At 43.4% G+C, this 27,675-nt stretch overlaps 1 protein-coding gene across 1 annotated transcript; it reads left to right on the top strand.

Moving 5' to 3' along the window:
- The first annotated feature begins 443 nt into the window (after positions 1-443).
- LOC110534317 (meiotic nuclear division protein 1 homolog) lies at positions 444-26,900 on the top strand. The gene is made up of 8 exons (XM_021619104.2): positions 444-791; positions 1,722-1,787; positions 3,235-3,292; positions 5,616-5,764; positions 8,000-8,074; positions 9,655-9,769; positions 23,806-23,850; positions 24,940-26,900. Exons 1-8 carry the CDS (start codon positions 789-791, stop codon positions 25,044-25,046), a joined length of 618 nt encoding a protein of 205 aa, XP_021474779.1. The 5' UTR covers positions 444-788; the 3' UTR covers positions 25,047-26,900.
- Positions 26,901-27,675: the final 775 nt, after the last annotated feature.

A 27,675-nucleotide genomic window follows, 5' to 3' on the forward strand; every position in this document is an offset into this window, starting at 1 on the left:
ATCGGTCAAATAAATCAAATGCGTTTCCATGGGCTCATTCATTTTTGACCTAAGCTTGTCGCCTGCCTTTCAGCCATTGAGATGGCACATTGTTAGGTGCGGAGACATGAGCATCATCATTATATACAAATATTTGAAACATGTTGTCCTTGAAAAATTTAATTGAGGACTGCTTCTTCTGAGGAGTGCCAATATGGCCAATACATCCATCAGCAATCCAGGGTTTATATACATACATCATTGGTGAAGTGCAGGGTGACCCAAACTTGGTCCTGGTGCGCGTTTTGATTTTTGCTCTTGCACAACACTAGTTGATTCAAATAATCAAAGCTTGATGATGAGTTGGTTATTTGAACCAGCTGTGTAGTGCAACGGCAAAAAAAACAACTAAATGTTCACGGGGGGCAGGACAGAGCATGGGAAACACTGGGTAGTGGAGGGGTAAAAGCAGTTTACGCACCTTTTTTTGCCTAACAGTTCACCCACCTCTTGCAGAAAAAAATGCATTGAAAGTATAGGGAACGTTACATTTACCACCTCGACCTGCAATCAGAGTTTTACTCGGCACATTCTTTTCCCATTACTACATCTCTGATCATAACCATAGTAAACTGTACTGTGTAGGACTGTAGCTCTCCTAAACAGCCAACAGGCGGCGCCAGGGTATGAGAGGCGAGTGTAATACCCCGCCCTCCCTTCCCTTGCACACCACCTTTGAACTACCGCGGGAAACTCATTGCTTGCACTGAAGGATAAGCGCGGTCCGTGTAGGTTATTTACATTGCATAATGGTAAGTTAGTTATACCCTTTTTACAGTCAACACCCTTGCCCCATTTGAATGGCACACGGGCTAACTGGCTCAGCTAGATAGCCAGTTGAAGAAGCTTTGGCTGAACTCTACAGTAGCTAGCGAAGTATATACTATAGCTAGTTTAGCACACTCAGCTAAAACGAACTAGCATGTATGCTAGCTTGGCATGTCTCTGCTAAAAAAAAACCTGTTGCGTCCATATGCTAGCTAGGACTATGTTATGTTATATGTGGTTGGCGTTTATTTATGTTCACATGCTCCTCCGAGCTTGCCACGGCCCCTCAGCGAAAGTCTGCGAAGCTTAATTTACACTAATATGTCAAGAGGCACATTGTTTATGTGTCTTTTAATAGGGGGGGGGTGCAATGTCAACCCCACCTCTGTTTTTGTAAATCGCTGAGGGATGGAGAGATTTAGGCTAAAAAGCCAAATGTATGTTTGATCCGAAAATGTGGTCGGGAATCTTCGTGTAGATGGTATGAAAAGCTCTGTACACGGGTAGGTTTGGGGGGAGGTCGAGTATAAACACGAACTTACTTCCTTGACAACTTCCTTCACAATAGCGCTGATCTTCTAAGCGCAAGAAGTATGAAGCCCAAAAGTCTGCTGAGGCAGCATCTCAGTAAATGCTGTATAGCCAAGTCGGATGCAATGACTGACCATCCATGAGATAAAAATGATAGTTTTAACCATGTTTTGAGGCTATACAGTTTTACAATTTATATTGGGTTCTGATGGGCTATGACAGTTGAACTGAGCTGCTCATGAGGAATTTATATGTTCAATTCTTCAAGAATCAGTGAATGACTTTCAAGAATCAATTTTGAAAGTCCAAATATGTATATACCATTTACAGATTGCCACTTTACGACTGACTTATTCTATTTATTCTCTATTTTTGTCTTGCAGTCCAAAAAAAAAGGTCTCAGTCATGAGGAGAAGAGGACACGCATGATGGAGATTTTCTTCGAGACAGTGAGTTAAAGGAATAGTTCACCAAAACAACATTAGTGTCCTTGCTAATCGATCCCATAACGTGAATGGGATTTGTGCCACAAATTCTTAAATGTTAGCATGTGGAAACGGTGCCAGGGAAACTAAAACCAAAGCAGGAATTGCTGTCATACCTTATCTTCTCCATAGACTTCACTACAGCAGGGTTTCCCAAACTCGGTGCACGTTTTGTTTTTTTGTCCGAGCTCTTCACAGGTAACTCAAATAATCAACCATTCAGTCTTTGATAATTTGAATCAGTTGTTTGTGTTACAGCAACAACAACAAAAACGTGCACCCCTTGGGGTTTCCGAGGACCGAGTTTGGGAAACTGGTCTACAGGGTAAGGAAACCAATGTCATTTTTTGGTGAACTATCCCTTTAGTAATTTGACACTTATGTCTATTTCATAACACACATGCCGTTTCACTTCAAGCTGTGTATGGAGGTCCAAGAGTATCCATGGAGAGTAGTGTGATTGTGGGAGTTTTGAGTCAGTTGGTGAAACCGGGGGCTGGTTTCGCACTGCAGTTAGAAAGCTGCTGCGGATGCCAGGGTTGGCTATGACACCTGAGCTAAAGTAAACAGACCAAACACAGCACCTTGAGCGTGCCTCCATCTCTCAAACACACACACACAGGTTCTCCCTCTAGTGTGAAACACCCTTGGACATGTTGGGGCAGGGAACTTGGTTTCTAAGCTGGGGTTAACCAGTAGAAGAGGTTTTCAGGACGGTACATGCTGTATTGCTGATTCAGAGTAAAGTTAGTTTGAACATGAAATTCTGCCCATGGGAAATATCAGTTCTACGGAGGCTTTTGAAACTGAGCCAAACCCAAAATGCACCCCAAATTGCACCCGTTTCCCTATTTATTACCTTTGCCCAGAACCCTATAGACCCTGGTCAAAAGTAGCGCACTACATAGGGAATAGGGTGGCATGTGCGACGCCGACGCACACTGGGGTTGAATAGCGGGAACCGGGTTACCAAGATGTCCCAACCAACTAACTCCATTTTCACCGGTGAACAATAACGGCAAGAAACTGGAAGTCTGCAGGGATTTCCTCTTTGTCGCACTCTTACTGGTCACTTAAAGGTTTAAAACCATAGAAATATAATTCATTTCTAGGTGTAAAGCATACTTCATATCATGTTTGATCATGTTATAGGCCTATACCGGTTTTGGTATCCTATAATGTTTTCCATGCCCTCTTTGATTTGAAGCAACACCAATAAATGTCTGTTTTCACTGTTGACACACTGAATGCATGCATATGGCCTGTAGGTGTTTCATCTTATGGCCTAGTTGAAAAGGTAGAGCTTCTAGAGTATTAGTTTAGGACATCTTGGCACCCTCTCTAACTTGCTCATACATAAATATATATATATAGTAGTATGGAGTTGTTGTTTTTTTGTCTTTCTCACCAGAAAGAGGTGTTTCAGCTGAAGGACATCGAGAAAATCGCCCCCAAGACTAAAGGAATAAGTGAGTAATGATTCATTGAGACAAACCAGATGGATCGTTTTACAAGTGAAACCCAGGACTCGTGATTTATTTTCTATATAAATAAAACATGAAATTAAAACATTTCCCTGCGATGCCAAGGTGCCTTTTCTACTCAGTGACGGCATATGGATCCCAAATCTTTAAGACCGGCGTACTAAAATTCCCAGAGGTCGTTTTTTTCCCCCTCTTGAATTTAATAGGGTTAATGTTTTTGGGCCGAGCATTCTGCAGATGCTTGAAGTAGTTCCGCGTCATTTTCTTCCCATGAATGTGCGGTCTGTGTCAACACAGAAAGGTGCCCTCATGCACCCATAACAACATAATGGTAAAATGGTCCCGACATCATTGTCTTGGCAACCGAGTCTAGCCCTAACCACTATGATTCATCCCATATTTAGGCTGTAGTATGGAGTGGGATGACATTACTGCCAAAAGGCACTAACTTCTCATAGCAATGATACAGATGAAACGGCCAAGTTTGGGTATGGGCTGAACTGCATTTGCTTGAACACACAATGAACCCTTTACATGTTGCGTGAGTGTGTCTGTGTATATAGAGAGAGAGAACTTCAATGAAAAGTACATGTTTTAAGTGCTGGTCCCATAGAGAAACAAAGCCGTGCTGTTTTGGTACGCACCCAAAAGGGACGTTATTTTCCTTTTTTTCTTTCTTTTTTTTTTTTTTTTTTACAGTGGACGTTACATTAATTTGCGGGAACTTGATCGGGCTGCTCACGACTGATTGGAATCACATGTTTTTAAAGGCCCTGCTCTGGCATCAGGATGTAGTTACGGGGGCAGGGTGGGAGGAGGGGGACTGTGTGATATACACAGCAGTTTATCACACACAGCAGAGAGGGAAGGAGGGAGAGAATGAGAAAGGGAGCTAGTGGGAGAGAGTGAGATCAGGGGCCCTCTTTGAATACGTTGAAAATGCATCCATCCTTTTCCTTGATGTAGCCTAATCACTCATTTCAATTCATTGGATTAACGAAACCAAGGATTCAACTACATTGCCTTCCACCAATTCAGCTATGTTATATCAGTGATTATTTGAAGGAATTATATATTTTCAAAAGGCCCCAGGAGAGAGAGAGAGAGAGGCAAACGAGCGAGACAGAGACGAGAAACTAGCAAGTCCAGATGTGCCAGACTATCGAGAAATTTAAGCATGTTTGATAAATGAGGCCCCTGAAATCCTCGTTCCAGAGTTTGCTTGAACAGGGCCCATTAGTTTGATTCTCCCTGCTGCACAACATCCTCCCAGTACTTAAAGTAGAAATTCAGTGCTTTACATATACACAGTATACTAAGTATAGCTAAAGTTTGTAGTGGCTGTTTAGAGAAAACGGAACAATGGATTACAGTTTCTCCTGGCCATAAGACTACTTTCAGGATGTGGAGCCATCTAACTTTAAGTTGTAAAATACTGAACTTTCCCTTTAACACAACTCGCTCCAAATCACACCAGATCAACTTTATTAGTGCTACGGCAGAGGAACAGAACAGTCCATGATGTTGGACTATCGCATTTCACCAGCCGCCCTCGTTCCAGATGTAAGAACGTTCTATTACGCTCGGAGGTAAAGTTTCCTCTGGGTACAGATCTAGGACCAGTGTCCCCTCCCCCAATATATCCTTAACCATTGTGGGGAAAATGCTAAACTGACACAAAATCAACTTCTAGGGGCAACTTCGTAAGCCCTCTATTACTCTCGGCTGATTTGGGATCAGTTAAGAGAGGGAGGGAATACACAAGAGTCCCGGACCTTATTGTTGTAATGAATGTAAAGCGATTATGTGGCAGATGAGTGGGCTAGGTTTGCATCCCAAATGGCACCCTATTCCTTATTTAGTGTACTACTTTTGACCAGGGGTCATTAGCACTTTGGTTTAAAGTAGTGCACTATATAGGGAATAGGATGCCATTTGGGGTGTAGCTTGATTCTGGTCTCGGGACATCTGGACCACAGAGTTGGAAGATCGACGCTATATGAGGCTGGTTAGTATAATGGGCTTTACTCAGTAATATGAAGATTTGAAACAAATCCAGTTGTTTTCTTATGGAGTGTGAATTGATCATTAGGGAACTAGGGCACTAACACATTCCTGGGCTCTACGTGAATTCACCTTTCCGTGATTCCTCACATCCTTTTCAGTCGTATTGGAGGAGATGGTCCAAGGTCCCTCCACTCTGACCTTTTTTCTCCAATGGGTTTTGAGAAGGTGAGGACAGAGGATGCGACAAACCCAGGAAAGATTAACTGAGAAAGAGCCCTTGCCTCTCTCCTCCTGTCTGCAGCACCCATGTCAGTGAAGGAAGTTCTCCAGAGTCTGGTGGATGACAACATGGTGGACTGTGAGAGAGTGGGAACCTCCAACTACTACTGGGCCTTTCCCAGCAAGGCCCTGCACGCCCGCAAGCGCAGGTTGGAGGAGCTGGACAAGCAGGTGATTATAACAGGGGTGTATTGTGGTCTAGCGGTCTAAGCCACTGCCTCTAGAGCATACCGCTGCAGCACGGGTTAGAATCCGACTCACTGCTACAGCAACTTTCTTTCTTCTATTTATCCTATCCAATAAACACTATGTGAGTGGGACTGCCCCCTCAATAGTGTGATCTGTCTTCTTTGTTTCTGGAATTTTGTAACCCTACTGACACTGCGGGGGGGGGGGGGGGGGGGGTGTATATTGGTTTTCAACAGGGCAAAGTACACGGTCACTCCCCCATCTGACCTCTAACCTTAACCTAATGCTGCAGGTCTACTGGCCTCTCCTCCCCTCCAGTTTTAACAGCTTGCTAGACTCTTTATGGAGTTCACGCTGTGACTCACATGGTTCTTATTACAGAACATCTTAGGCCTATAGACCTCACGTACCAGGATTGTGTCCCAAATGGTACCCTATTCTCTACTTAGTGCACTTCTTCTGACCAGGACCTTATTGGATATACTTAACTAAATAACCCTATGTGTCCTGGTCAAAAGTACTGTACTACATAGAGAATAGGGTGCCATTTGGGATGTAGCCCTTGTCTGCATAGTCTCAAGCCCACAGACAGACCGGTGCATTTCCTATCCCAAATGCGTTCTCTGTTCTCAGAGCTGTGGTTAACTGTACTCTGGTTTCTGTAGCTAGCACACCAAGCAGGCACACTTGTTTGCAGTAAAGCATTTGCTTTTATTGTAAGTGGGAGGAATTACTACTACACTCAAACAGGCGATAAGACTTACTGATCACATGTTGTGTGATCAAAATTTCAATTTGTTCATCAAATTGCACTTTACAAATCCTCTAAATAATAAAATATTGACTGTGAAGACAAAATTAAAATGTGTCTAGAGTTGAGTTTGAGGGGAGCGGTTAAGACCGCTGTCTTCAGAGCACACGCACATCCTACCATGTCGGCGTGTGTTCGAAATCCAGCCCACACCCTTCTGGCACAATCTTCTCTCCCATCTTTCCTGTCTTTCTCTCGCTATCTCTGTCCCCAACAAAATAACGAATAAGTAAGGAGTACATTTTCAACGCAGTATCTCATTTGGTCATGATCACAAGAGGCTCTAGGTTCAGAACCAAAGTAGCCTACATCTAAGACCTAATAGTCTCATTGCAGAGTTGTGGGGGGTGGCGGACCCGCTATCAGTAGCGGTGATGAAGGTGGTGTGGCTTGTCACAGGCGCCAGTGTCACTTGGTGGTCCTCTCGATAGCATTTCCTCCTCGTGATGACCCAGCTCCACGCCACAGACCAGACGTGGTGAAGGTGTGTACTCTGCGGCGAATAAACCGCTTCTGGTCGCCAGTGGTGCCACTGATGCGGCCGCCGCCGAGTTGGAAATTAAACACAGTGGCGTGAATATGTGATGCTTTATCAGTGACTTATTTATATGAGAACCCTCCCGTGTCTTATTCCATAAACAGAGTACAAGGAAGGGGACTGTTTGTTTTGTAGTCTATACAGTTTTAGTAAAATTGTATTTTAATACAATAACTATTGTTTTATCACCGTCTGAACTTTTGAATACAAACCGTTTTAATGCGAGTTATGATGTATAAAGAGATGTCAGTTAACGTGCCCCAAATGACACCCTGTTTCCTGTGTAGGGACACAGACCATGCCAATGTGTAAGAATACTAGCCAGTGCAAATATTATAGCTGCCAGGTTTTCATACCCGTGTTTACGGTATTACCAGAAGTGCGCACAAGGGGCACTATTTATTTTAAAACACAAAACAAAATAGGTAACATGTATTTTGATCCAGGAGGAGATTGAATGTCACTGCTGTAACCAAGAAGCTTGATCTTGACATTTCGCTACTTAGCTAGAAAACCAAATGCATAGCTGGAGCCCTGAGCTGGATATAATTTATTTGACACATCTTAGCTGTCTTATAGTTCTATGTATAAGTAGCACGCACCCCTGCAGGTATTGAAAATAATACCGTTGGTATTTCGAAGTACTCGGATATTCATTATAAATGGTATATCGCCCTAGCCTATGCACAATTTAAGAATTAGATAACGTATGATATTTAGTTATATGTGCATTATTTTTTTATATATTAATGTGCGTGATGAGTAGTTACAAGTTGTCAAGTTGAAGCCCACAAAACACAACATTGATGTGAAAATTAAATATGGTGTTAAATATTGTGTTCATTCAAGATCTCCTTTCTCGCCATAGCATACCGAGGCGAAACAAAGGAAGATGTCTCTGCAGCAGGCTGTCGACAAAGCAAAAGTAGGACGTGAAGATACAGTAAGTACATTTATGCGCACATGCCAACCTTAAAGGGAAAGAAGGCTGTTTATTATCCTTAATTTTATCACTGAAACTGAGTGTCTTACATTAAGACTTATGAATTTGTTAATGATAAGTGATTTGTTTTCATATTGTAAGTTAAAGGACTAGAATCCACACCAGTGAGAGGGGTAGGTGTGTGTGTTGCATATACAGTGCATTTGGAAAATTATTCAGACCCCTTGACTTTTTCCACATTTACGTTACAGCCTTATTCTATAATGGATTAAATAGTTTTTTTCCCCCTTCATCAATCTACACACACAAACCCATAATGACAAAGCAAAAAGAGGTTTTTAGAAATGTTTGTTAATAAATTAAGAATAAAAAAATGGATGTGGAGCGTTGCTGCACAGCTATTTTCAGGTCTCTCCAGAGATGTTCAAGTCTGGGTTGTGGCTGGGCCACTCAAGGACATTCAGAGACTTGTCCCGAAGCCTGCGTTGTCTTGGCTGTGTGCTTAGGGTCGTTGTCCTGTTGGAAGGTGAACCTTCGCCCCAGTCTGAGGTCCTGAGCGCTCTGGAGCAGGATCTCAAGGATCTCTCTGTACTTTGCTCCATTCATCTTTCCCTTGATCCTGACTAGTCTCCCAGTCCCTGCCTCTGGAAAAACAGTGATGCTGCCACTACCATTCCTCCAGACGTGACGCTTGGCATTCAGTTCAAATAATTCAATCTTGTTTTCTTCAGACCAGAGAATCTTGTTTCTCATGGTCAATTCCTTCACCCTCATGTCTTGGTTTTTGCTCTGACATGCACTGTCAACTTTGTGACCTTTATATAGACAGGTGTGTGCCTTTCCAAATCATGTCCAAACAATTAAATTTACCACAGGTGGACTCCAATCAAGTTGGAGAAACATCTCAAGGATAATCAATGGAAACAGGCTGTACCTGAGCTCAATTTCGAGCCTCAGAGCAAATGATCTGAATACTTATGTATTCCCTTTCATATTTATTTCTATAAACCTGTTTTTACATTGTCATTATGGGGTATTGTGTGTAGATTGCTGAGGATTTTTATTTAATCCATTTTAGAATAAGGCTGTAATGTAACAAAATGTGGAAAAAGTCAACGGGTCTGAGTACTTTCCTTAGTGTTAGCGATTGAGGGGGTCAATAGTTACATTTTGAGATATTGTTTTTGACAATGTATTGTTTTGACAATATTGCAATATTGTACCTGCACCAAAACACCTTCCTTCATAGCTGGTTCTCCATCTTTTTAAATGGGGAGCCAATTTTGTTTCCAACACTTCTATTTCCCTGACTGATCAAAATGACGAGCAATATGTTTGGAACATCGAATTGCAATGAAATCACAGTATTGAATCGCAATACATATAGAATCGTGAGAATTGCAATACATATCATATTGCACCTAAGTGTGGTGATAATATCGTATCGTGAGATACCTGGCAATTCCCTGCCCGAATATGTGTTTGCAGACTTGGTGTGTGTATACTTGTGCATATGTTTGTGTGTACGTAATGTGTGTGTGTCTTTGGATTTTCGCGTGTGTGTGTGTCCACCTATAAAGGAGGAGCGGGCCTCTCTTCTAAAGGAGCTGCAGGCTCTGAGGGAGAAGAGGAGTCATCTGAAGTCAAAGCTGGAGAAGTACAGGGAGTGTGACCCAGAAGTGATCGAGGAGATGAGTGAGTACCCTGTAACCAGCCTCTCAAAAAAAGGAGGCTGCGTCCCAATAATCAGACCGTTTTTTTTCCTGAAGTGTGCTCTCGAAGTGCTCACTCAGGCTCCCAAGCGGCACGGCGGTCTAAGACACTGCATCTCAGTGCTAGAGGTGTCACTACAGACCCTGGTTCGATTCCAGGCTATATCACAACCGTCCGTGATGGGAGTCCCATAGGGCGGCGCACAATTGGCCCAGCGTAGTTGGGGTTTGGCCAGAGTAGGCTGTCATTGTGAATAAGAATGAGTTTTTAACTGCATAGTTAAATAAAAATGTCCCTCCAAATGTCAGGTGTTAACTTTTATCTGTACTCCTTTGGTTCTTGAGAAAGAGGCTATTTAGTATTTTATAGGTCATATCAACAATAACTTCTGCTTTAACCACAAGCTCATTTTACCTGTATTTTGAACCTTGCCCCAATTTTGTATATCTTCAATCTTTCGCCATTGTTGAAATCTTCCCATACAAATTAAGTTTGGATCGAATTAATAAAAGGAGGGAATCCAATGAAACATCAGGTGCCTCATCTGGACAGATGGCCCGATCCACAGCTGTCCATCAGGCCTTCCTATTAAAAGCCCAGAGGCTGAGGAGAGACCTGGACAGTGTCCAAGAGGGAGAAAGCAATCAAGCAGCCCCATGCCAGTAGCCTACGAGTCCATGCTTAAGTCTCAAATCTGGATCTGCTCCAATGCGTAGAAATAGAATCGATAGATCGAACATGGCTCCAGTCCAGCACAAGGAAATAGGACACTCCTCATGATGGAGTGGAGACGCCCTCAGATTTGTGCACCTTACAGTTGCGTGAGGCATGTAAAAAAAAGGCAAAGAGCATTCCAAACACAGTCGGCCTACCACTACGGAACATGGCTTTGAATCGGAATGCCCGTTCTATCCCTTTCCAAATCTATGCTTCCCCTCCTTGACTTCTCTGGTTTCAAGTCTTGCTCAGTTTAACCCATCTCTTAAAGTAGAAACTCCGACTAAGCCCATGGCTGTTATTGCGTACACAACATGGCTGACCTCTTGGGCCTGCACGAAACTTAACTGGTCGGGATTAACAGCTTTTAACGGTCTGCCCGTGTCCTGAGTTTATAGACTGTTTATTTTTACACACCTCTCAACTGGTATAGGCACGACAAGCGATTGACTATTTGAAGTCTAAAAAGGAATCGTTGTGGCTTTAGTGTGTGTATATTTGCACTCATGTGACACTCTAAATGTGTGATTGATTTATCTTGTCGTCCTCTCTCCTGTCCCTCGATGCTACGAGGCCTTGCTATTGAGTTGTCAAGCACATGAAGAGTGCTGTCGTTTTAATAGCCCCGACACTGCAATCCACGCCTCCGCTAGTGTCACTGAAGAAGCCGTTACTGTCCAGAGTGACTTAACACACAGACTCTGAACAGAATCTTGGGGAAACAGCTGGCCCCATGTCCATTACAGAGTCCCCTTGGAAAAACAGCCCGTTTCTCAATGATGTACTCACAAGGCTAAACCGCTACAACAGCTGTGTGGTTACCGCGACAGGGAAGTCTTTTAGTCTGTTCTTTTATGGGTTGAACGGGTCCTCTCCATTTTTGCCTGTGAAATTGCTCTGCACATCAAAATAATAGGCGCAGGCGTACCAATGAATTCCCTAGCAGGTGTGTGTTTTCAAGTTTGTATTAGTCGTATGTACGGGATACACACAGTATACACCGCCCAACGAAATGCTTACTTGTCGGTTACTTCTCCACAATGCATCAATAACAAAGGATGCGAATACGAACAAGGTGAATGGCTCCGTAGAATAGAATAAACATTTTAGCATGAGTGCCTTCAGAAAGTATTCACACCCCTTAACGATCTGGCCTTAATGACCATGCACTCTTATCTCTACCCGGCACAGCCAGAAGAGGACCCCCCCCCCCACTCAGAGCCTGGTTTCTCTCTAGGTTTCTTCCTAGGTTCCCGCCTTTCAAGGGAGTTTTCCTAGCCACCATGTTTCTACATCTGCATTGCTTGCTGTTTGGGGTTTTAGACTGAGTTTCTGTGCAGCACTTTGACATCTGCTGATGTTAATTAAAAGGGCTTTATAAATACATTTGATTGATTGACCCCTTGACTTTTTCCACATTTTGTTACAAAGTGGGATTCAAATGGATTTTGTTGTAATTTTGTCAACGATCTACACAAGACTCAAAGTGAAAGAAAAATTGTAACATTTTGTAAAAAGAAATAAGAAAAATAAAAGGCATATAATATATATTTATTAGATAAGTATTTAACCCCCAGAGTCAATACATGTTAGAATCACCTTTTGGCAGCGAATTCATTTGGTGAATTTTCCAATGTCTGGTGGAAAGCAGACTGAACCAGATTTTGCCTGTGCTTAATTCCATTTAGTTTATTTATTTTATCCTGAAAAACTCTGCAGTCTTTAACGATTACAAGCATACCTGTAACAAGATGTAGCCACCACTATTCTTGAAATGTGTTCTATTGGATTTGCCCCAAACATAACACTTTGTACTCAGGACGCAAAGTTAATTGCTTTGCCATATTTTTTTGCAGTATTACAAACAGGATGCATGTTTTGGAATAGTTTTATTCTGTAAACTCTTCCTCCTTTTCACTCTGTCAATTAGATTAGTATTGTGGATTAACTACAATGTTGTTGATCCATCCTCAGTCTCCTATCACAGCCATTAAACTCTGTAATTGTTTTAAAGTCACCATTGGCCTCATGGTGAAATCCATGAGTGGTTTTCTTCCTCTCTGGCAACTGAGTTCGGAAGGACGCCTGTGTCTTTGTAGTGACTGGGTGTATTGATACACCATCAAAGTATAATTAATAACTTCCCCGTGCTCAAAGGGATATTCAATGTGGGGGGAATGTCCATAGGGGTGTAGGAGGGGCGACCAGGTAGCTGACTAGTGGTGGCTATTCAGCAGCTGAGGGTAGAAACTATTGGCCAGTCTTTCAGCTTTTTGTACTGCCCATGTCTGAGTGATTTGAAGCAGGGAGAAAAGGATGTGGCTGGGGTCCCTGATGATCATCTTGGCCTTCCTGCGACATCTGGTGTTGTAGCTGTGCTGTTGAGCAGGCAGTGTGTACCCAATGGTGCATTCGGCTGCGCGTATCACCCTCTGAAGAGCCTTTCGGTTCTCGGTGGAGTTGCTGTACCAGGCTGTGATGCAGCCTGACAGTATACTCTCGATGTTGCTCCTGTCAAACTCTGTGAGGGCCCTCGGGGACAGGCCAAATTTCTTCAGCATCCTGAGGTTGAAGAATTGCTGTCGTGCCTTCTTCACAATGGTGTCTGTGGGGTTAGACCATTTCAGCTTCTCTGAGATGTGTACGCCGAAGAATCTGAAGTTATTGACCGCCTCAACGACGGCTCCGTTCATGAGGATGGGAGCTTGTCTTGCCTGGTTCCTCCTGAAGTCCACAATCAGCTCCTTTGTTTTGCTAACGTTGAGGGAGATGTTGTTTACCTGGCACCACACTGTCGGAGTGCCTACCTCCTCCCTGTAGGCTGTCTCTTCGTTGTCTATGATCAGGCCTACTACTGTTGTGTCTTCAGCAAACTTGATGATGGAGTTGGAACTACCCATGCAGTTGTGGGTATACAGAGGATACAGGAGGGGACCTTCACCACCTGTGGTCGGCCCGTCAGGAAGTCCAGGACCCAGCTCCATAGGGAGTAGTTCAGACCCAGGGCTGTGAGCTTTATAGGGCACTATGTTATTGAAGGCAGAAGTGTAGTCGATGAGCAGCATCCTCACATATACATCACATACGTATAATCCTTTTGTCCAGGTGGGTAAGGGCAGTGTGCACTGCAACAGCGATTGCGTCGTCGTAGGATCTGTCAGGGTGGTAGGCGAATTGGAGAGGGTCGAGTGTGTCGGGGAGGGAGGAGGTGATATGGTCTTTGACTAGCCTCTCAAAGCACTTCATGATGACTGAAGTGAGTGCTATAGGTCGGTAGTCATTCAGTCAATTACTTTCCCTTTCTTGGGCACAGGGTTGATGGCGGACATCTTGAAGCAGGTGGGTATAGAGGCCTGAGCTAGGGAGAGATTGAAAATGTCAGAAAACACAACAGCCAGCTGGTCTGCACATGACTTCTGTGAACGGTGGATGTTGCTGAGGGGAGGACGGCTCATAATAATGGATGGCATGTATCAAACGTGCTTTCCCTGAGCCGTCCTCCCCTCAGCAGCCTCCACTGAAACAATATCTGTTAGCAAAGGTGTCGGCAAGAGAAGACGTGCTTGCAGGGATTTGTGGTCTTGCATGACCGTCTACTTTGAGGCTAATTATCATTTTCGAATCTGAGTAAATAGAGCTGAATATATTGATAAGTCAACTTGTCCGATAGATTTACATGGTTATCAAAATGTCACGCCAGGTTAAGCCTACACGAAAATCCCTTATGGGGAAAAAAACAATTGGAACCATTTTCCCTGTTTGACCGCTAGGTTTTATAGGTATTATGACACCTCCACTATGGGGCTCTATAACAAAGGGGTGGTATACTTACTGACTCAAGACATTTTAACTTTTCATTTTTAATTAATTCCACATTTTTAAAACATAATTTCACTTTGACATTTTGGGGTATTGTGTGTAGGCCAGTAACCCAAAAAAATCACCTGTTATACAACACAATGTGGAAAAAGTCAAGTAGTGTGAATGCTTTCTGTAGGCACTGTAATGCAGGAAGGCACAAGTTATAGTCCAATATTTACACATGATTGGGGGACAGCTGTTAATTGTACAGTATTTTGCAATCCTAATAAGAGTCTGGTAGCAGCAGATGTGTGTGTGTGTGTGTGTGTGTGTGTGTGTAGAATGAATGTATGTCTGAGCATGTGCATGGTCTTGTGCATTGCAACCACTGAAGGCATCCCCCCATCACTTATTTGTCTTGACTGGTATCTGAATCCCCCCCCCCCCCCCCAAATGGGACTGGAATTGGTTTCTAATTGTGGCCCGTCTAAAGTGGCTCCCTGGTGAAAGTGGATGCCGACCGCTACTCCCCACCGTAGCCCCCACAGCCCGTCCCATGAGCGCTGAAAGACGAGTCCACGGCGAAATGTCAAACCCTCTCCCTGTGTGTGTTCTGCTTAAGTCTGAATGATGAGGCGTGAAAGTCGAATAACGCGATCCAAATCCTACAGACGCACGGCACTCCTAGATTCCCCAGATTGATTGATGGAGGGAGGGAGACAGAATAAGCGGGACCTCCCCTATTCTAGTGCCCCCCGCTAGCGGGTTTACCCACATGTCCTTCAGGAACTGATTGATTCTGGTGACCATTGTCGGCGGTGCGAACCGAAATCCCCGGCGCAGGCGGATGCCAAGGAGGACTCCACCTCCGCCCTTACTGCTTCACCCTTCTCTCTTTCACCACCGTCTCTCTGTCTCCCCCCGCAGCTGTCTCGTTGCCGGAGGGGCTCCACAAGGCTGGGCATTTATCCCCGCGTACATTTTCAGATAATCATCTCAGTGTACCCAATGAAACGCTAATTGTATTTCCAAAGCCGCTAGTAGCTCTCGTGAGGTTACAGGACACCGTGTTGTGTCTAGGTTCAAATGGGGTGTGGATTCAGCCTGCAGTGTGTTAAGACCAGGCAACCCTAGAGAGTCAGGTTCTGGTCTAGCAGAAGGCTGTGGGCATAGGGGTTCATTTAAGGATCTACTATTAGACTTGCTATCAAGAGATTTTGACACTTGATACAACGGAGTTGAACTGAATTCATTAATCCCATTTTTACATTGAAGGACTCAGTCAAGGGATACAAGTAAAACATTAAAAGCAAATAGACTACAAACCTCAGTGGACATTTGTATAATATAAAACCATAGGGTAAAAAAACATGAACATTATTCTGTACTGTAAATATTATGCAGCTGAGCTAAACTTCGCTGTGTTGGCTCCTACAGGTGAGTCTGCTTTGAGTTAACAATTAGCCCCTAGCACTGAAATCCTCGTATTTGGAGAAGCTTGCTGTTTGAGTTATGTGTAGGCTACTTTCGCACAGATTTCCTGCATTGTGTATCATGCCAACTCTCCAAAAAATAATTCCATCTCTGCACAGTCCTCATCCTTGCTTTGATAACTGTTAGGTTCCCCTGCCCTGTGGTCAGTGGGAAGCTGTCCACTCATTTCCACATCACTTCTTTGTGTCTGTCCGTCAGACCAATCCAGAATTCCTTGTCAATTCATTCATGGATAAATACCTGCTGTTTATGATCACTAGGCATGCTCCTCTCCTTAGACAGTCTTGTTGGCTTTGCCCACAGGATTTATTCTCAGTAGAGATGTAGTACACACTGGAGCTGCAATGGCTCCATCCAGAACATTGCTCTTGCCCATAGAGCTGAAGATCATCTCTCTCATCTTGCATCTGATCTCTTGGTTGGCTTCTTGATGCCAGGACCATGACCCCTGAGGGTCTCTGTATTAACATGGAGATCCATCATCTTTTCCTATGCCTCACCACTGTCAGTGGTGTCGTAGATACTTGGATATCTCCACTACTTATGCCACTGAGTTACCCCAACAACAACAAAAAACATCTGCACTGTACTCTTGCATGGTTCTCTCTAAATTTTATTGCAAAAAATAGCTTTGACCTTTTGAAAATAGCAAAACATTTTTTATTTTTTATTTCCCCACATTTTTAAGCAAATGTTCAAAATTACTGAAACTCATTCTTAAAAGCTCATATTTTGTTCAATCATATTCCAATATCCCTGTGACTTCCTAATAGAAAGTTACCTCACTTTCAGGGCTCTCCAGTGTGACCATTTTACTCCCATATGTGCCTAAATATTTTAATGACCAGTAGTTTTGTTATCATCGCTTAAGTGGGGAGACAACTTGGGAGTAGCTGACTCACTTGACTGTTGACGTTGATTGAGGAAACCACCAGTGTTATGGAAAGTAACAGTTTCCAGTTTTTAGAAATGTTAGAAAATCTATTAAATTAAATACAGAAATATCTCATTTACATAAGTGTTCACACCCCTTTGCGATGACACTACAAATTGAGCTCAGGTGCATCCAATTTAATTTGATCATCTTTGAGATGTCACTACAACTTGATTGGAGTACACCTGGCCCTCTGACCAAACTGAGCAAATGGGCAAGAAGAACCTTGGTCAGGGAGGTGACCAAGAACACAGTGACATCTCTGACAGAACTACAGAGTTCCTTGGCTGAGAAGGGAGAACCTGCCAGAAGGACAACAATCTATACCTATACCAATCTATCTTCACCAATCTGGGCTTTATGGGAGAGTCGCCAAATGGAAGCCACTCCTGAGAAAAAGGCACATGACGGCATGCCTGGAGTTTGCAAAAAGGCACGTGAAAGACCGGTCATTAGGCAAAAGATTGTGGGCTGATGAGACAAAGTAACTCCTTGGCTTGAATGCGAAGCGCTATGTCTGGAGAAAACCAGGCACAGCTCATCACCCGTCTAACACCATCCCTACCGTGAAGCATGGTGGTGGCAGCATCATGCTATGGGGATGCTTTTCAGCGGCAGGGACTGGGAGACTGGTAAGGATAGAGGGAACAATGAATGGAGCCAAATGCAGGTAAATCCTTGATGAGAACCTGCTTCAGAGCGCAAACGACCTTAGACTGGGGCAAAGATTTACATTCCAACTGGACAATGACCCCAAGCATACAGCCAAAGCCATGCTGGAATGGCTTCAGAACAAGAATATGAAAGTCCTTCAGCGGTCAAGCCAAAGCCCAGACTTGAATCGCATTGAAAATCTGTGGAAATACTTGATTGTTGTTCCCCTGCCGCTCCCCATCTAACTTAACAGAGTTTGAGAAATTCTGCAAGGAAGAATGGGAGAAAATCACCAAATCCAGATGTGCCAAGCTGACAGACATACCCAAGATGACTCAAAGCTGTAATTACAGATGACTCAAAGATGCTTCTACAAAATCTATTTAATCTATTTTTATTCAGGCTGTAACATAACAAAATGTGGAAATAGTCATGGGGTATGAATACTTTCTGAAGGCACTGTAAGTACCCCAGCAGTGTTAGGTCATTTTATCTTTGAAAACTCAAACATTGAACAGATCTTTTAAATTCAGCAATACAGTGTCTCCAATGGATGTGTTAAAAGTAAATGGTGGTACTTCAAACCGAAATGTACATGTGAGCCTGCTTTGACTTAGCAGTTGGCCCCTTAGCAATGAGGGGTTTGGAGTTTCAGTTATTGATATGCTACTTTCTCACAGATCCAAAGGTGCATTTCACTGCATTGTGTATTATGCCAGCTCTCCTCTGGGGCAGAAATACAAGTCCTTCGCTCCACACAGTCCTTTTCCTTGCCCTGATAGCTGTTAGGCTCCCCTTGCGCACTGTGGTCAGTGGGGTGCTGTAAACCCGTTGCCAGGTCCCTTCTTCATCTCGATCAGTTAGACCAATCCAGAATCCCTTGTCGATGAATTAATAGATAAATGGCTATTCCTCTCTGCTGTTTATGGTCACAAGGTCTGCTCCTCTTCTTAGACGGTTCTGTCTGCACACCTGAAGCTGAAATATCGCCATTCCCTTTGAGAATATTGCCCTAGCGCAGAGCCCGTAACTGGTCTTTCTCAGCAGAGCAGTGGTTTCTAAAAACACTCACCCAAAAATCATTCCATTATAGTGGACATGCATGCCTGTGATCCCAGCCAGTAGAAGTATACATAGCAACCCCAGACACACTGCAGCAGCTCTTTTCACTGAGCTCTCCGAAACGAGATACTGGTTGTCTCCTTGGGGTGTTTCCCTTTGTCTCAGTGCTGGGGTCAAGGGGTCAAGGCCTCTGAGGCTGCCTGCACTGCTGTAAGTATTGACAAGATGTTGCTGTAGCTATTTACGCTCCTCTGCCTCACCACTGTCAATGCTGTCTTTTGTTGTCATAGATACTCTGACATCTCCATGTACTACTGATGTCTGGCTGATTCAACCAAAATCTCTACTGCTCTTGTTAATACATGTCTCTGATCTGAATGTGTGATGGAACTGTGCGGTTAGGGACTTCCTGTGTTATACCAGGAAGAGAAAGTCTAAAATATGTGACTGGCTGTAACACGGTTATTGTCAACTTGAGGCGGGCCTCATCAGTATGAGTATTTGAAAAGCCTGTACAGTCACCAAGCTTATGTCCATTTCTACCTTCATTTCCCTTCTTAAAGCTTGAGTAGCTTCAGCACCAGCTATTAGATTTGCTTTCAAGAGATCTTGATACAACTATGGGTTAAACTGAATTTATTTAGTTTATTTTTAACATGTTAAGTATTCAGTCAAGGGGTACAATTCAAACATTAAAAGGAAATAAAGTACTTCAATTGACATTGATAAGACATCCATACAAAACCATTAGGCAAACATTAACAGCACTCAATGCAGTTAAGAAATGCAGCTGAGCCATACATTGCTGGCTTGGTTCCTACAGGTGAGTCTGCTTTGAGTTAGGAGTTAGCCACTGGCATGGATGCCTTCCTGTTTTGAGAAGCCAATTTATAACTTTTGTGTATGGGCTGGCTACCATCTCATAGATCCAGAAGTACAATTCACTGCATTCTTCTCTCGGGTAGAGAAATGGGTCCATCACTCTGCATAGTCTTCATCCTTGCCCTGAAAACTCAGGTTCTCCTCTTAACGAGTACCCTGTAGACAGAGTTGTGTCATCCGCCAATGTTTATGATCACCAGGTCTGCTTTCCTCCCAGGATATAGTCTCCGTAGAGATGAAGTACAAACTGGAGCTAAAATGTCTCCATCCCAGTTTCTCTAGCCCAGAGAGCTTTTCTTGTAGACTGACAATCACTTTATTATAGTGGACACTCAGGCCTATGATCTCAGCCAGAAGAACAACAGCCCCAGACACACTGCAGCAACTCTGGACGGTCTGGAGTGCTGATCTCCTGCTCGGCTCTTTGGGGTGTTGCCCTTTGTCTCAGTGCTGGGATCATGACCCCTGAGGGTGCCTGCACTTCTGTAGACATTAACAAGATGCTTCTGTATATATTCATATTTACTCTGTTCTCACCCCTGTCAATGCTGTCTTTTGTTGTCATGGAGATTGAGAGGTCTCAGAGTATCTATGTACTACCTATGTCCTTCCGACTCATCCAGAATGTCTTTACTGCTGTCTAGTACATGTCTATGCCATGTGAATGTGACAGTTCTGTTTAGCTAGGGACTCGGTTGGGGACCTCCTGTCATACCAGGAAGAGAGATGAGTATATATATGTGACTGGCTGTAGCACGGTTATTTTAAGTTGAGGTGGCCAGATTGCTCTGCCAAAAAAGTGGTTGAGGAGTGGGCCTAGCACATTCACATTATTGAAAAGGATGGCAAAAAATACACTAATTATGTACACAGTTTAACTGCCAGAGTGAGACGTCTAACTTCTATTCCATTTTTTTTATTTCACTTGGAAAGTCAGTTAAGAACATATTCTTATTTTACAATGACGGCCTACCCCGGCCAATCCCTCTGACCCGGACAACGCTCAGCCAATTGTGCGCCGCCCTTTGCGATTCCCGATCACGCCGGTTGTGATACAGCCCGGGATCAAACCAGGGTCTGTAGTGATGCCTCTAGCCCTGAGATGCAGTGCCTTAGACCGCTGCACCACTCGGGAGTCCAAAACTTCTATCTAACATGTGGTTCTTCAATAGACCCAAATAGGGTTTAAAAAAGAAACTGTTGCCTTTGCTGTCAAAGGTAACATAACTCAGAAAAGCGCTGTATGAGTTTACTTTTATTATAATGAACAAAAATACAAACGCAACATGTGAAGTGTTGGTCCCATGTTTCATGAGCTGAAATAAAAAATCCCAGACATTTTCCATATGTACAAAAACCTTACCTCAAATTTAATGCGCAAATTTGTTTACATCTCTGTTAATAAGCATTTATCTGTTGCTAAGATATTCCATCCACCTGACAGGTGTGGCATATCAAGAAGCTGATTTTAAACAGCAGGATCACTACACAGGTCACACCTTGTGCTGGGGACAAGAAAAGGCCACTCTTAAAATGTGGATCTTTGTCACAACACAATGCCACAGATATCTCAAGTTTTTAGGGAGCATGCAATTGGCATGCTGACTGCAGGAATGTCCACCAGAGCTGTTGCCAGAGCATTTTGTTAATTTCTCTACCTTAAGCCACCTACAACGTTGCTTGAGAGAATTTGGCAGTACGTCCAACTGGCCTCACATCCACAAACAACTTGTAACCACGCCAGCCCAGGGCCTTCACATGCGACTTCTTCACCTGGGGGATCGTCTGGGATCAGCCACCCGGATAGCTGATGAAACTGTGGGTTTGCACAACTGAAGAATTTCTGCATAAAGTGTCAGAAATCGTCTCAGGAAGCTCACCTACGTGCTCGTCGTTCTCACCGGGATCTTGACCTGATGTTTGGTGTCGACTTCAGTGGACAAATGCAAATAACCGACTTCAGTGGACAAATGCTCACGTTCGATGGCCGCTGGCACGCTGGAGAAGTGTACTCTTCAGCGTTTCAACTGTACCAGGCAGATGCAGATGGCAGATAGAGATCCTGAGGCGCATTGTCGTGCCATTCATCCGCTGCCATCACCTTATGTTTCAGCATAATGCCCCATGTCGCAAAGATCTGTACACAATTCCTGGACGCCGAAAATGTCCCAGTACTTCCATGGCCTGCATACTCACTAGACATGTCACCCGTTGAGCATGTTTGGGATTCTCTGGATCGACATCTACGACAGCTTTTTCCAGTTCCTGCCAATATTCAGCAACTTCGCACAGCCATTGAAGTGGGACAACATTCCACAGACCTCAATCAACTGCTTTATCAACTTTATGCGAAGGAGAAGTCGTGCTGCATGAGGCAAAGGGTGGTCACACCAGATACTGACAGGTTTTCTGATCCACACCCCTACTTTTTATTTTATCTGTGACCAACAGATGCATATCTGTTTTCCCAGGCATGTGAAATCCATAGGTTAGAGCCTCATTTATTCATTTCAATTGACTGATTTCCTTATATGAACTATAACTCATTCAAATCTTTGAAAGTGCTGCATTTAATATTTGTGTTCAGTGTAGGTGAAACTCAGAGCAGATTACTTTAAAAACCTGTATCAGTCAACACGCTCATATACAATTTTAACCTGAATTAGAGTTGTTAAAGCTGGACTAGCTCCAGCAGTTTTTAATTGATCTACACTGCTGCTTGTCTTAACTTGCTATCCTTTTACCAGCCTCAGAGACATCAAGGATCTCTAAACAGAACTCCCTTCCAAAGCACAGCAACTCTTGCCGTTATTGCCAGGGACAACATTTACACACACAGGCGCTATGGATATACTGTCATTCCGCTATGGACGTTTAATCTTTGTTATAAGTTCAGGGTTTAGTGTTAAGACTGACATAAGTGCTTTGTTTGGTGTCTTTGTGCTATGATAGCGTGGTGCTTTGTAAAGAATAGATTTCAGATAAAGTTGGCCCTGGTCTTTCAGCTTCAATAGGATTGCTTAAGTCAGATGTTTTTGTTTTTCTAGACCAGCGTCAAATCTGTTAGTAATTTGTGTGGACATAAACCTTGATTTATGCTTACTTACATTAAACATTTATGCTTACTTAAACACTTGAGCATTTTATGCTCACTTTTATTTCTTTGCACATACAACCTTTTCTTGTAAATTTGAGTTGCCATTGAAATCTAGTTGAGCAAGCAAAAGAGGGGAAATGAAATTTGCAATTCAAAGTGCGGCCTCTGACATGTTGTCAAGTTTGTTCCCCATAACCCGTTTTCGTTTTAGTATCCTCTCTTACATGAGAAGACTCACTTATTGTTACTCATTTGACCATTTCCCACACAGCCTTTGATTAAACCTGTGTAAGTACGTTGACTTGGACATAGTTACTGTATGTATTCTTTGGTCTCAATGGGTTTGGTTAATTAGTTCTAGTTAAAGAGAGTGAAACGATATAGCTCTGTCCTTTTTCCTGATTGAGCCGGATTGAGTTCTTGTTCTTTGGGGACATAGGCCTGTGACTTGCGTGAGAAACCAAAAAAACAGGCCACAGAAATAACATTTAGATTTATTTCAGATGGCTGTTGCATTCGTTTCTACAGCAAAAGGTACAAGTCACGTTACCCCCTGCCTCAACTTGCTGATCCGAAGCAAGATTTCCTTTTCTCTTCTAATAACCACTCAGCATATCATCACCTGTGTCAAATCTGATCCAGGAACGGCTCCTTCGAGGGCATCTTTTCCCTGGAGACGGAGGTGTTTCTTGGCTTCCAGCGAACAATGCGGCTTTGGCCAAGCTTATGTGGTCCAGCTCCCCCCTTGGCTGGCGCTCCCGTGCCCCTCTGCCAAGAAATTGGATCCCCAGCGCTGCAATCTTTCTTCGGCGCTAGGCTGGGTAGCATGTTACACTGACATAGCAGATTGATCTGCCATCTCCCCCCGAGCCACGGCTATTCACAAAGGGCTGTAATGGATGGGGCACACAGGGTAACTCTCACTTTGAAATTGAAAGTGGTTGGTGTGCGCTCGAGGTGATGGATTAGCTTGGAAGCGGCGTCACGGCTGGGGAGTCGGACTGCGGGAGGGATTTCTCTGGTCAGAGCATAGGAAAAAGAAACGCACTCCCCCGCATAATATACTGTTCAGCCAAAGGGCTCGACTCCAATTCAAGTAAAACTGGTTTGTGTAGTAGTGTATAAACGTACCCTTTTGTTTCCTGTAGTCAAGTGATATGTAAGAGTTTTCTACTAAATGCATCGTCTGGTTTCCCAAACCCAGATTACTCCTGGACTAAAATGCATGCTCAAATGTCTAGAAAGGGCTTTTAAAGTAGGCATTGGGTCAGGGATACCTACCCTCAATGTCTGATTTGTTTATGGTCTTTGTCCAACATGGCAGACTTTTGCATAAGTACAGTACCTATGTGTTGATGGTAGGTTTGTGTCTTGCAGGAAAGTCCAATGTCACAGCTAAAGAGGCAGTGTCCAGATGGACAGGTAAGTCAACTGAAAGACTAACCTGACTAACACGCACAACATGAGCAGACTGCTAGACTGTATGGACATTGCACTGGATTGGATGAGTCAACGTGGTGGAGGCAAAAGCCTCAACTTTTACTGGCCATTTTCACTCAAAACACACACAAGAAATCCAGACAAACGCACAACTTTTCTTCCCCTGACCTTTTTTTTGAGTCATGTAGGAAAAAAACGTTAAAGGGGCGTTTCTCTGGGAATCCCATTCTGTGATGACAAAGGTCTTGTTTGCCATCACAGAAAACAACACCTGAAGGTTCTGAAAACCCAATGTACCTACTAACTAACTGCAGCCCTAAGCACTCCCCATTGTGTGCACTACGTGAACCCGATGGTAACCTGGCTCGACCAGTGACCTCAGGCTGATTATGATCGTGGGGAGGCTCTACAGGGAGTTAGGGGCTGCTAGGTGGTGTGTAGTGAGGAGCAGGGTTAGTGTTTACATACTAGCTATCGTGTTGCAGTGGATAATTCCCCTTAATCTACGGCCCTTTCACACTGGGTGAACAAACACATATATATATATATATATATATATATATCTCACACATACACACTCACTATCACACACAGCCTTGCATGCACACACACACCCCAGGGTTCACACCACCACCCACTCTGTAAATACAGTGTCATTACATGACGTTAGCGATTTGAAAGTTATCCGGCCTGGGTTTATTGTTAAGCCCGACAAGTGAACTTAAAAGTGCAATTAGACCTATCCATTGATCCTGCGGACCCCAGGGAGGGAAAGTGCTCTGCTAACCTTCTCATATAGGATCAACATTTACTTACAACAAATCTCCATTTGGCAACATTGAGGTCACGTCAGAATTGTTTAAATTTAAGTTATATTTGTTGTTGATCGGTTTGATGAATGATAATGCGATGCATCAAAGTGAGAACACACCAATATGCGCTGATCCCATTGGTCTAATTTCACTATTTGTCAAATAATTCATTTCACAGTCAGTTTTGAATGAATGAGCTCAGTGAGAAATATCACTTGTTAATAAAGTAGTTTTCTAATCATTGTATTTTTGTCCGCAGATAACGTCTTTGCCATCAAGTCGTGGGCCAAGAGGAAGTTTGGTTTCGACGACGGACGCATCGATAAAGCCTTTGGGATACCTGAAGATTTTGATTACATGGACTGACTGCACAATCTGCCATTTTAATTCATTGTTTTTGTTATATGAGTGGCCTCCATTGCACACAATGCAAGTCAAACATGTTACTTTATGTTGAAAGGACACTAAGTCCACTCAGGCAAGCCCCCCAAAAAACAGCCTTATGTTTTCCCTAGTTGACTCGGAGCAGCTGCAATTTTGGCATTCGCTCAAGGCCCTTGCAGGTGCAAATGCTGCTTATGTGGAACCTGAGAAGGCGCTGTGCTAACCTTTGGGCTGTTCCGTGGTGGTGGTGGTGGTGGGGGGGGGGGCTACTTTTGGGACACCTGTTTGCATGAAAATCGAGAGCCCAGAGTCGTTGACGGAAATTAGCTGTGTCCAGCACTTCGACCCCCCCCCCCCCCACACACACACACACACACACACACACTCCACACACAGAAAAAGAGGCAGCACATCAAACACCCATGCGATGTTACAAATCTAATCTTACCTGATTTAAACAGATGTAAATGAATACAGCCACTCATGTTGTTTTTGCTCCCCCCCATGTCCCTTATCTCTCTTTTCATAATTTACTTTGACAAAAGAAGCATGTGGCACCAGGACTGACTGAACTTGCCTTATCTCATGTTTAAATCAAAAGAGGGAGAGGGTCGTTGTGGACAAAAGGTGCTTGGTGATTGACAATGCAGTGGTGTGGAGAGTGACGCAAGGAGCACCAAAACACAAATGGAAGCGCCACTGAAATATCGTTGAGGAGGCTGGCTGTACAGTGGGAATATGTTTAGAATTCACAACATTTAGAAGCTCCATAAATTAACTCCCTGTAAATGTGCTTTATGGTCTTGTGGTTCTGCAGAGTCTAGACTGAGGTGTTCAGGTTTTGTTGTTGAAAACATAATGGATGATCCATTTGAATGGTAACATTTCAATAAAGTCTTAGTGTTATGTTTTATCTTACTTAACTGTTGTGTTTTCCACAGGCCTACATGTACCTTAACTGATTTCATATGCCTCGAATTTCCAAGCAACAGGGTGAATGCATCACCTTTCATTTTCTGTCTGAACTGGAATGTGGCGAAAACCTCTCAAACAAAGGGCAGCATTTTTCTGCTGTACACTGCGATTTATTCCAATGTGGTATGAGCAAAAAGGGTATTGTTGCCGTGAACGGTCCAGAATTACTTTTGTGCTTTTGCTGTCTGTATTTGACAGATTTTATCAAACTGCACAAACAATGGTTATAATTTATGTGCTCATGGAGTTGACTCTCCAGATGCCATTATACTACTAGAGGTCAAATGTCAACCCATTTGTTCAAAATGAAAAGTATTCACACAGATCCTACCCATTTCTTCACTTTGCAGTGACAATACATCTACAGTTTGAATGATCATTTACTGCTTTATCCTTTCTTATGCATGTTTTTCATGTATTTCAAAATGTTCAATGTATTCCTAATTCCATTTTCTCATTACAGCAGATTCAGCATTATTATATATAGGGAAAGGGGGATATTTAGTCAGTTGTAAAACTGAATGCATTCTTCTGAAAACTGTCTTCCGCATTTAACCAAACCCCTCTGAATCAGAGGCGTGTAGGGGGTGACTTTATTCGAAGTCCATGTGCCTGGGGAACAGTTGTTGGGCGTTAACTGCCTTGCTCAGGGGCTGAACGATAGATATTTACCTTGGCGGTTCTGAGATTTGATCCAGCAACCTTTTGGTTACTGGCCCAACACTTCTACCAGCCAGGCTACTGCCGCCCAGTAGGACGTGCTGCTACTACTACTGTGCAAAAATATAATATATAAACGCAGAATGTAAAGTGTTACTTTCTTGAACTGAAATAAAAGATCCCAGACATGTTCCATATGTACAACAAGCTTATTTCTCTCAAATTTTGTGCATAAATTTGTTTACATCCCTATATGTGAGCAATTCTTATTTGCCAAGATAATCCATCCACTTGACAGGTGTGGCATATCAAGAAGCTGATTAAACAGCATGATCCTTACACAGGTGCACCTTGTGCTGAGAACAATAAAAGGCCACTCTTAAAATGTGCAGTTTTGTCACACAACTCAATTCTACAGATGTCTCATGTTTTGAGGGAGTGTGCAATTGGCATGTACGTCCAACTGGCCTCAACCTCAGACCACGTGTACCCACGCCAGTTTAGGACCTCTACCTGCGAGATTGTCTGAGACCAGCCACCCGGACAACTGATGAAACAAGAGTATTCCCCTTTTGTGGGGAAAAACAAATTCTGATTGACTGGGCCTGGCTCCCCAGTTGGTGGGCCTATGCCCTCCCAGGCCCACACATCGCTGCACCCCTACCCAGTCATGTGAAATCCATAGATTAGGGCCTAATGAATTTATATCAGTTCCTTAAATGAACTGTAACTCAGTAGAATTATTGCCTGTTGCATTTATTTTTGTTCAGTATATTTTACCTGAACCCTCTACCGTGTGCAGATATTATTTCAAGCATAACATACCTTGTCTAAACATGTTTGGCTTAAACGTTTGAACAATGACACACCCACCATGGAAGAGTATGTGTGATGAGTATGTGTGATATTTGTGTGTGAACCTGCTTAGCCTGTCCATTCTGATTCATTAAGGTTGACCTGAAGTCTGCACCCCAAA

The sequence above is a fragment of the Oncorhynchus mykiss genome, chromosome 10 (genome assembly GCF_013265735.2).
Source record: "Oncorhynchus mykiss isolate Arlee chromosome 10, USDA_OmykA_1.1, whole genome shotgun sequence".
Classification (NCBI taxonomy): domain Eukaryota; kingdom Metazoa; phylum Chordata; class Actinopteri; order Salmoniformes; family Salmonidae; genus Oncorhynchus; species Oncorhynchus mykiss.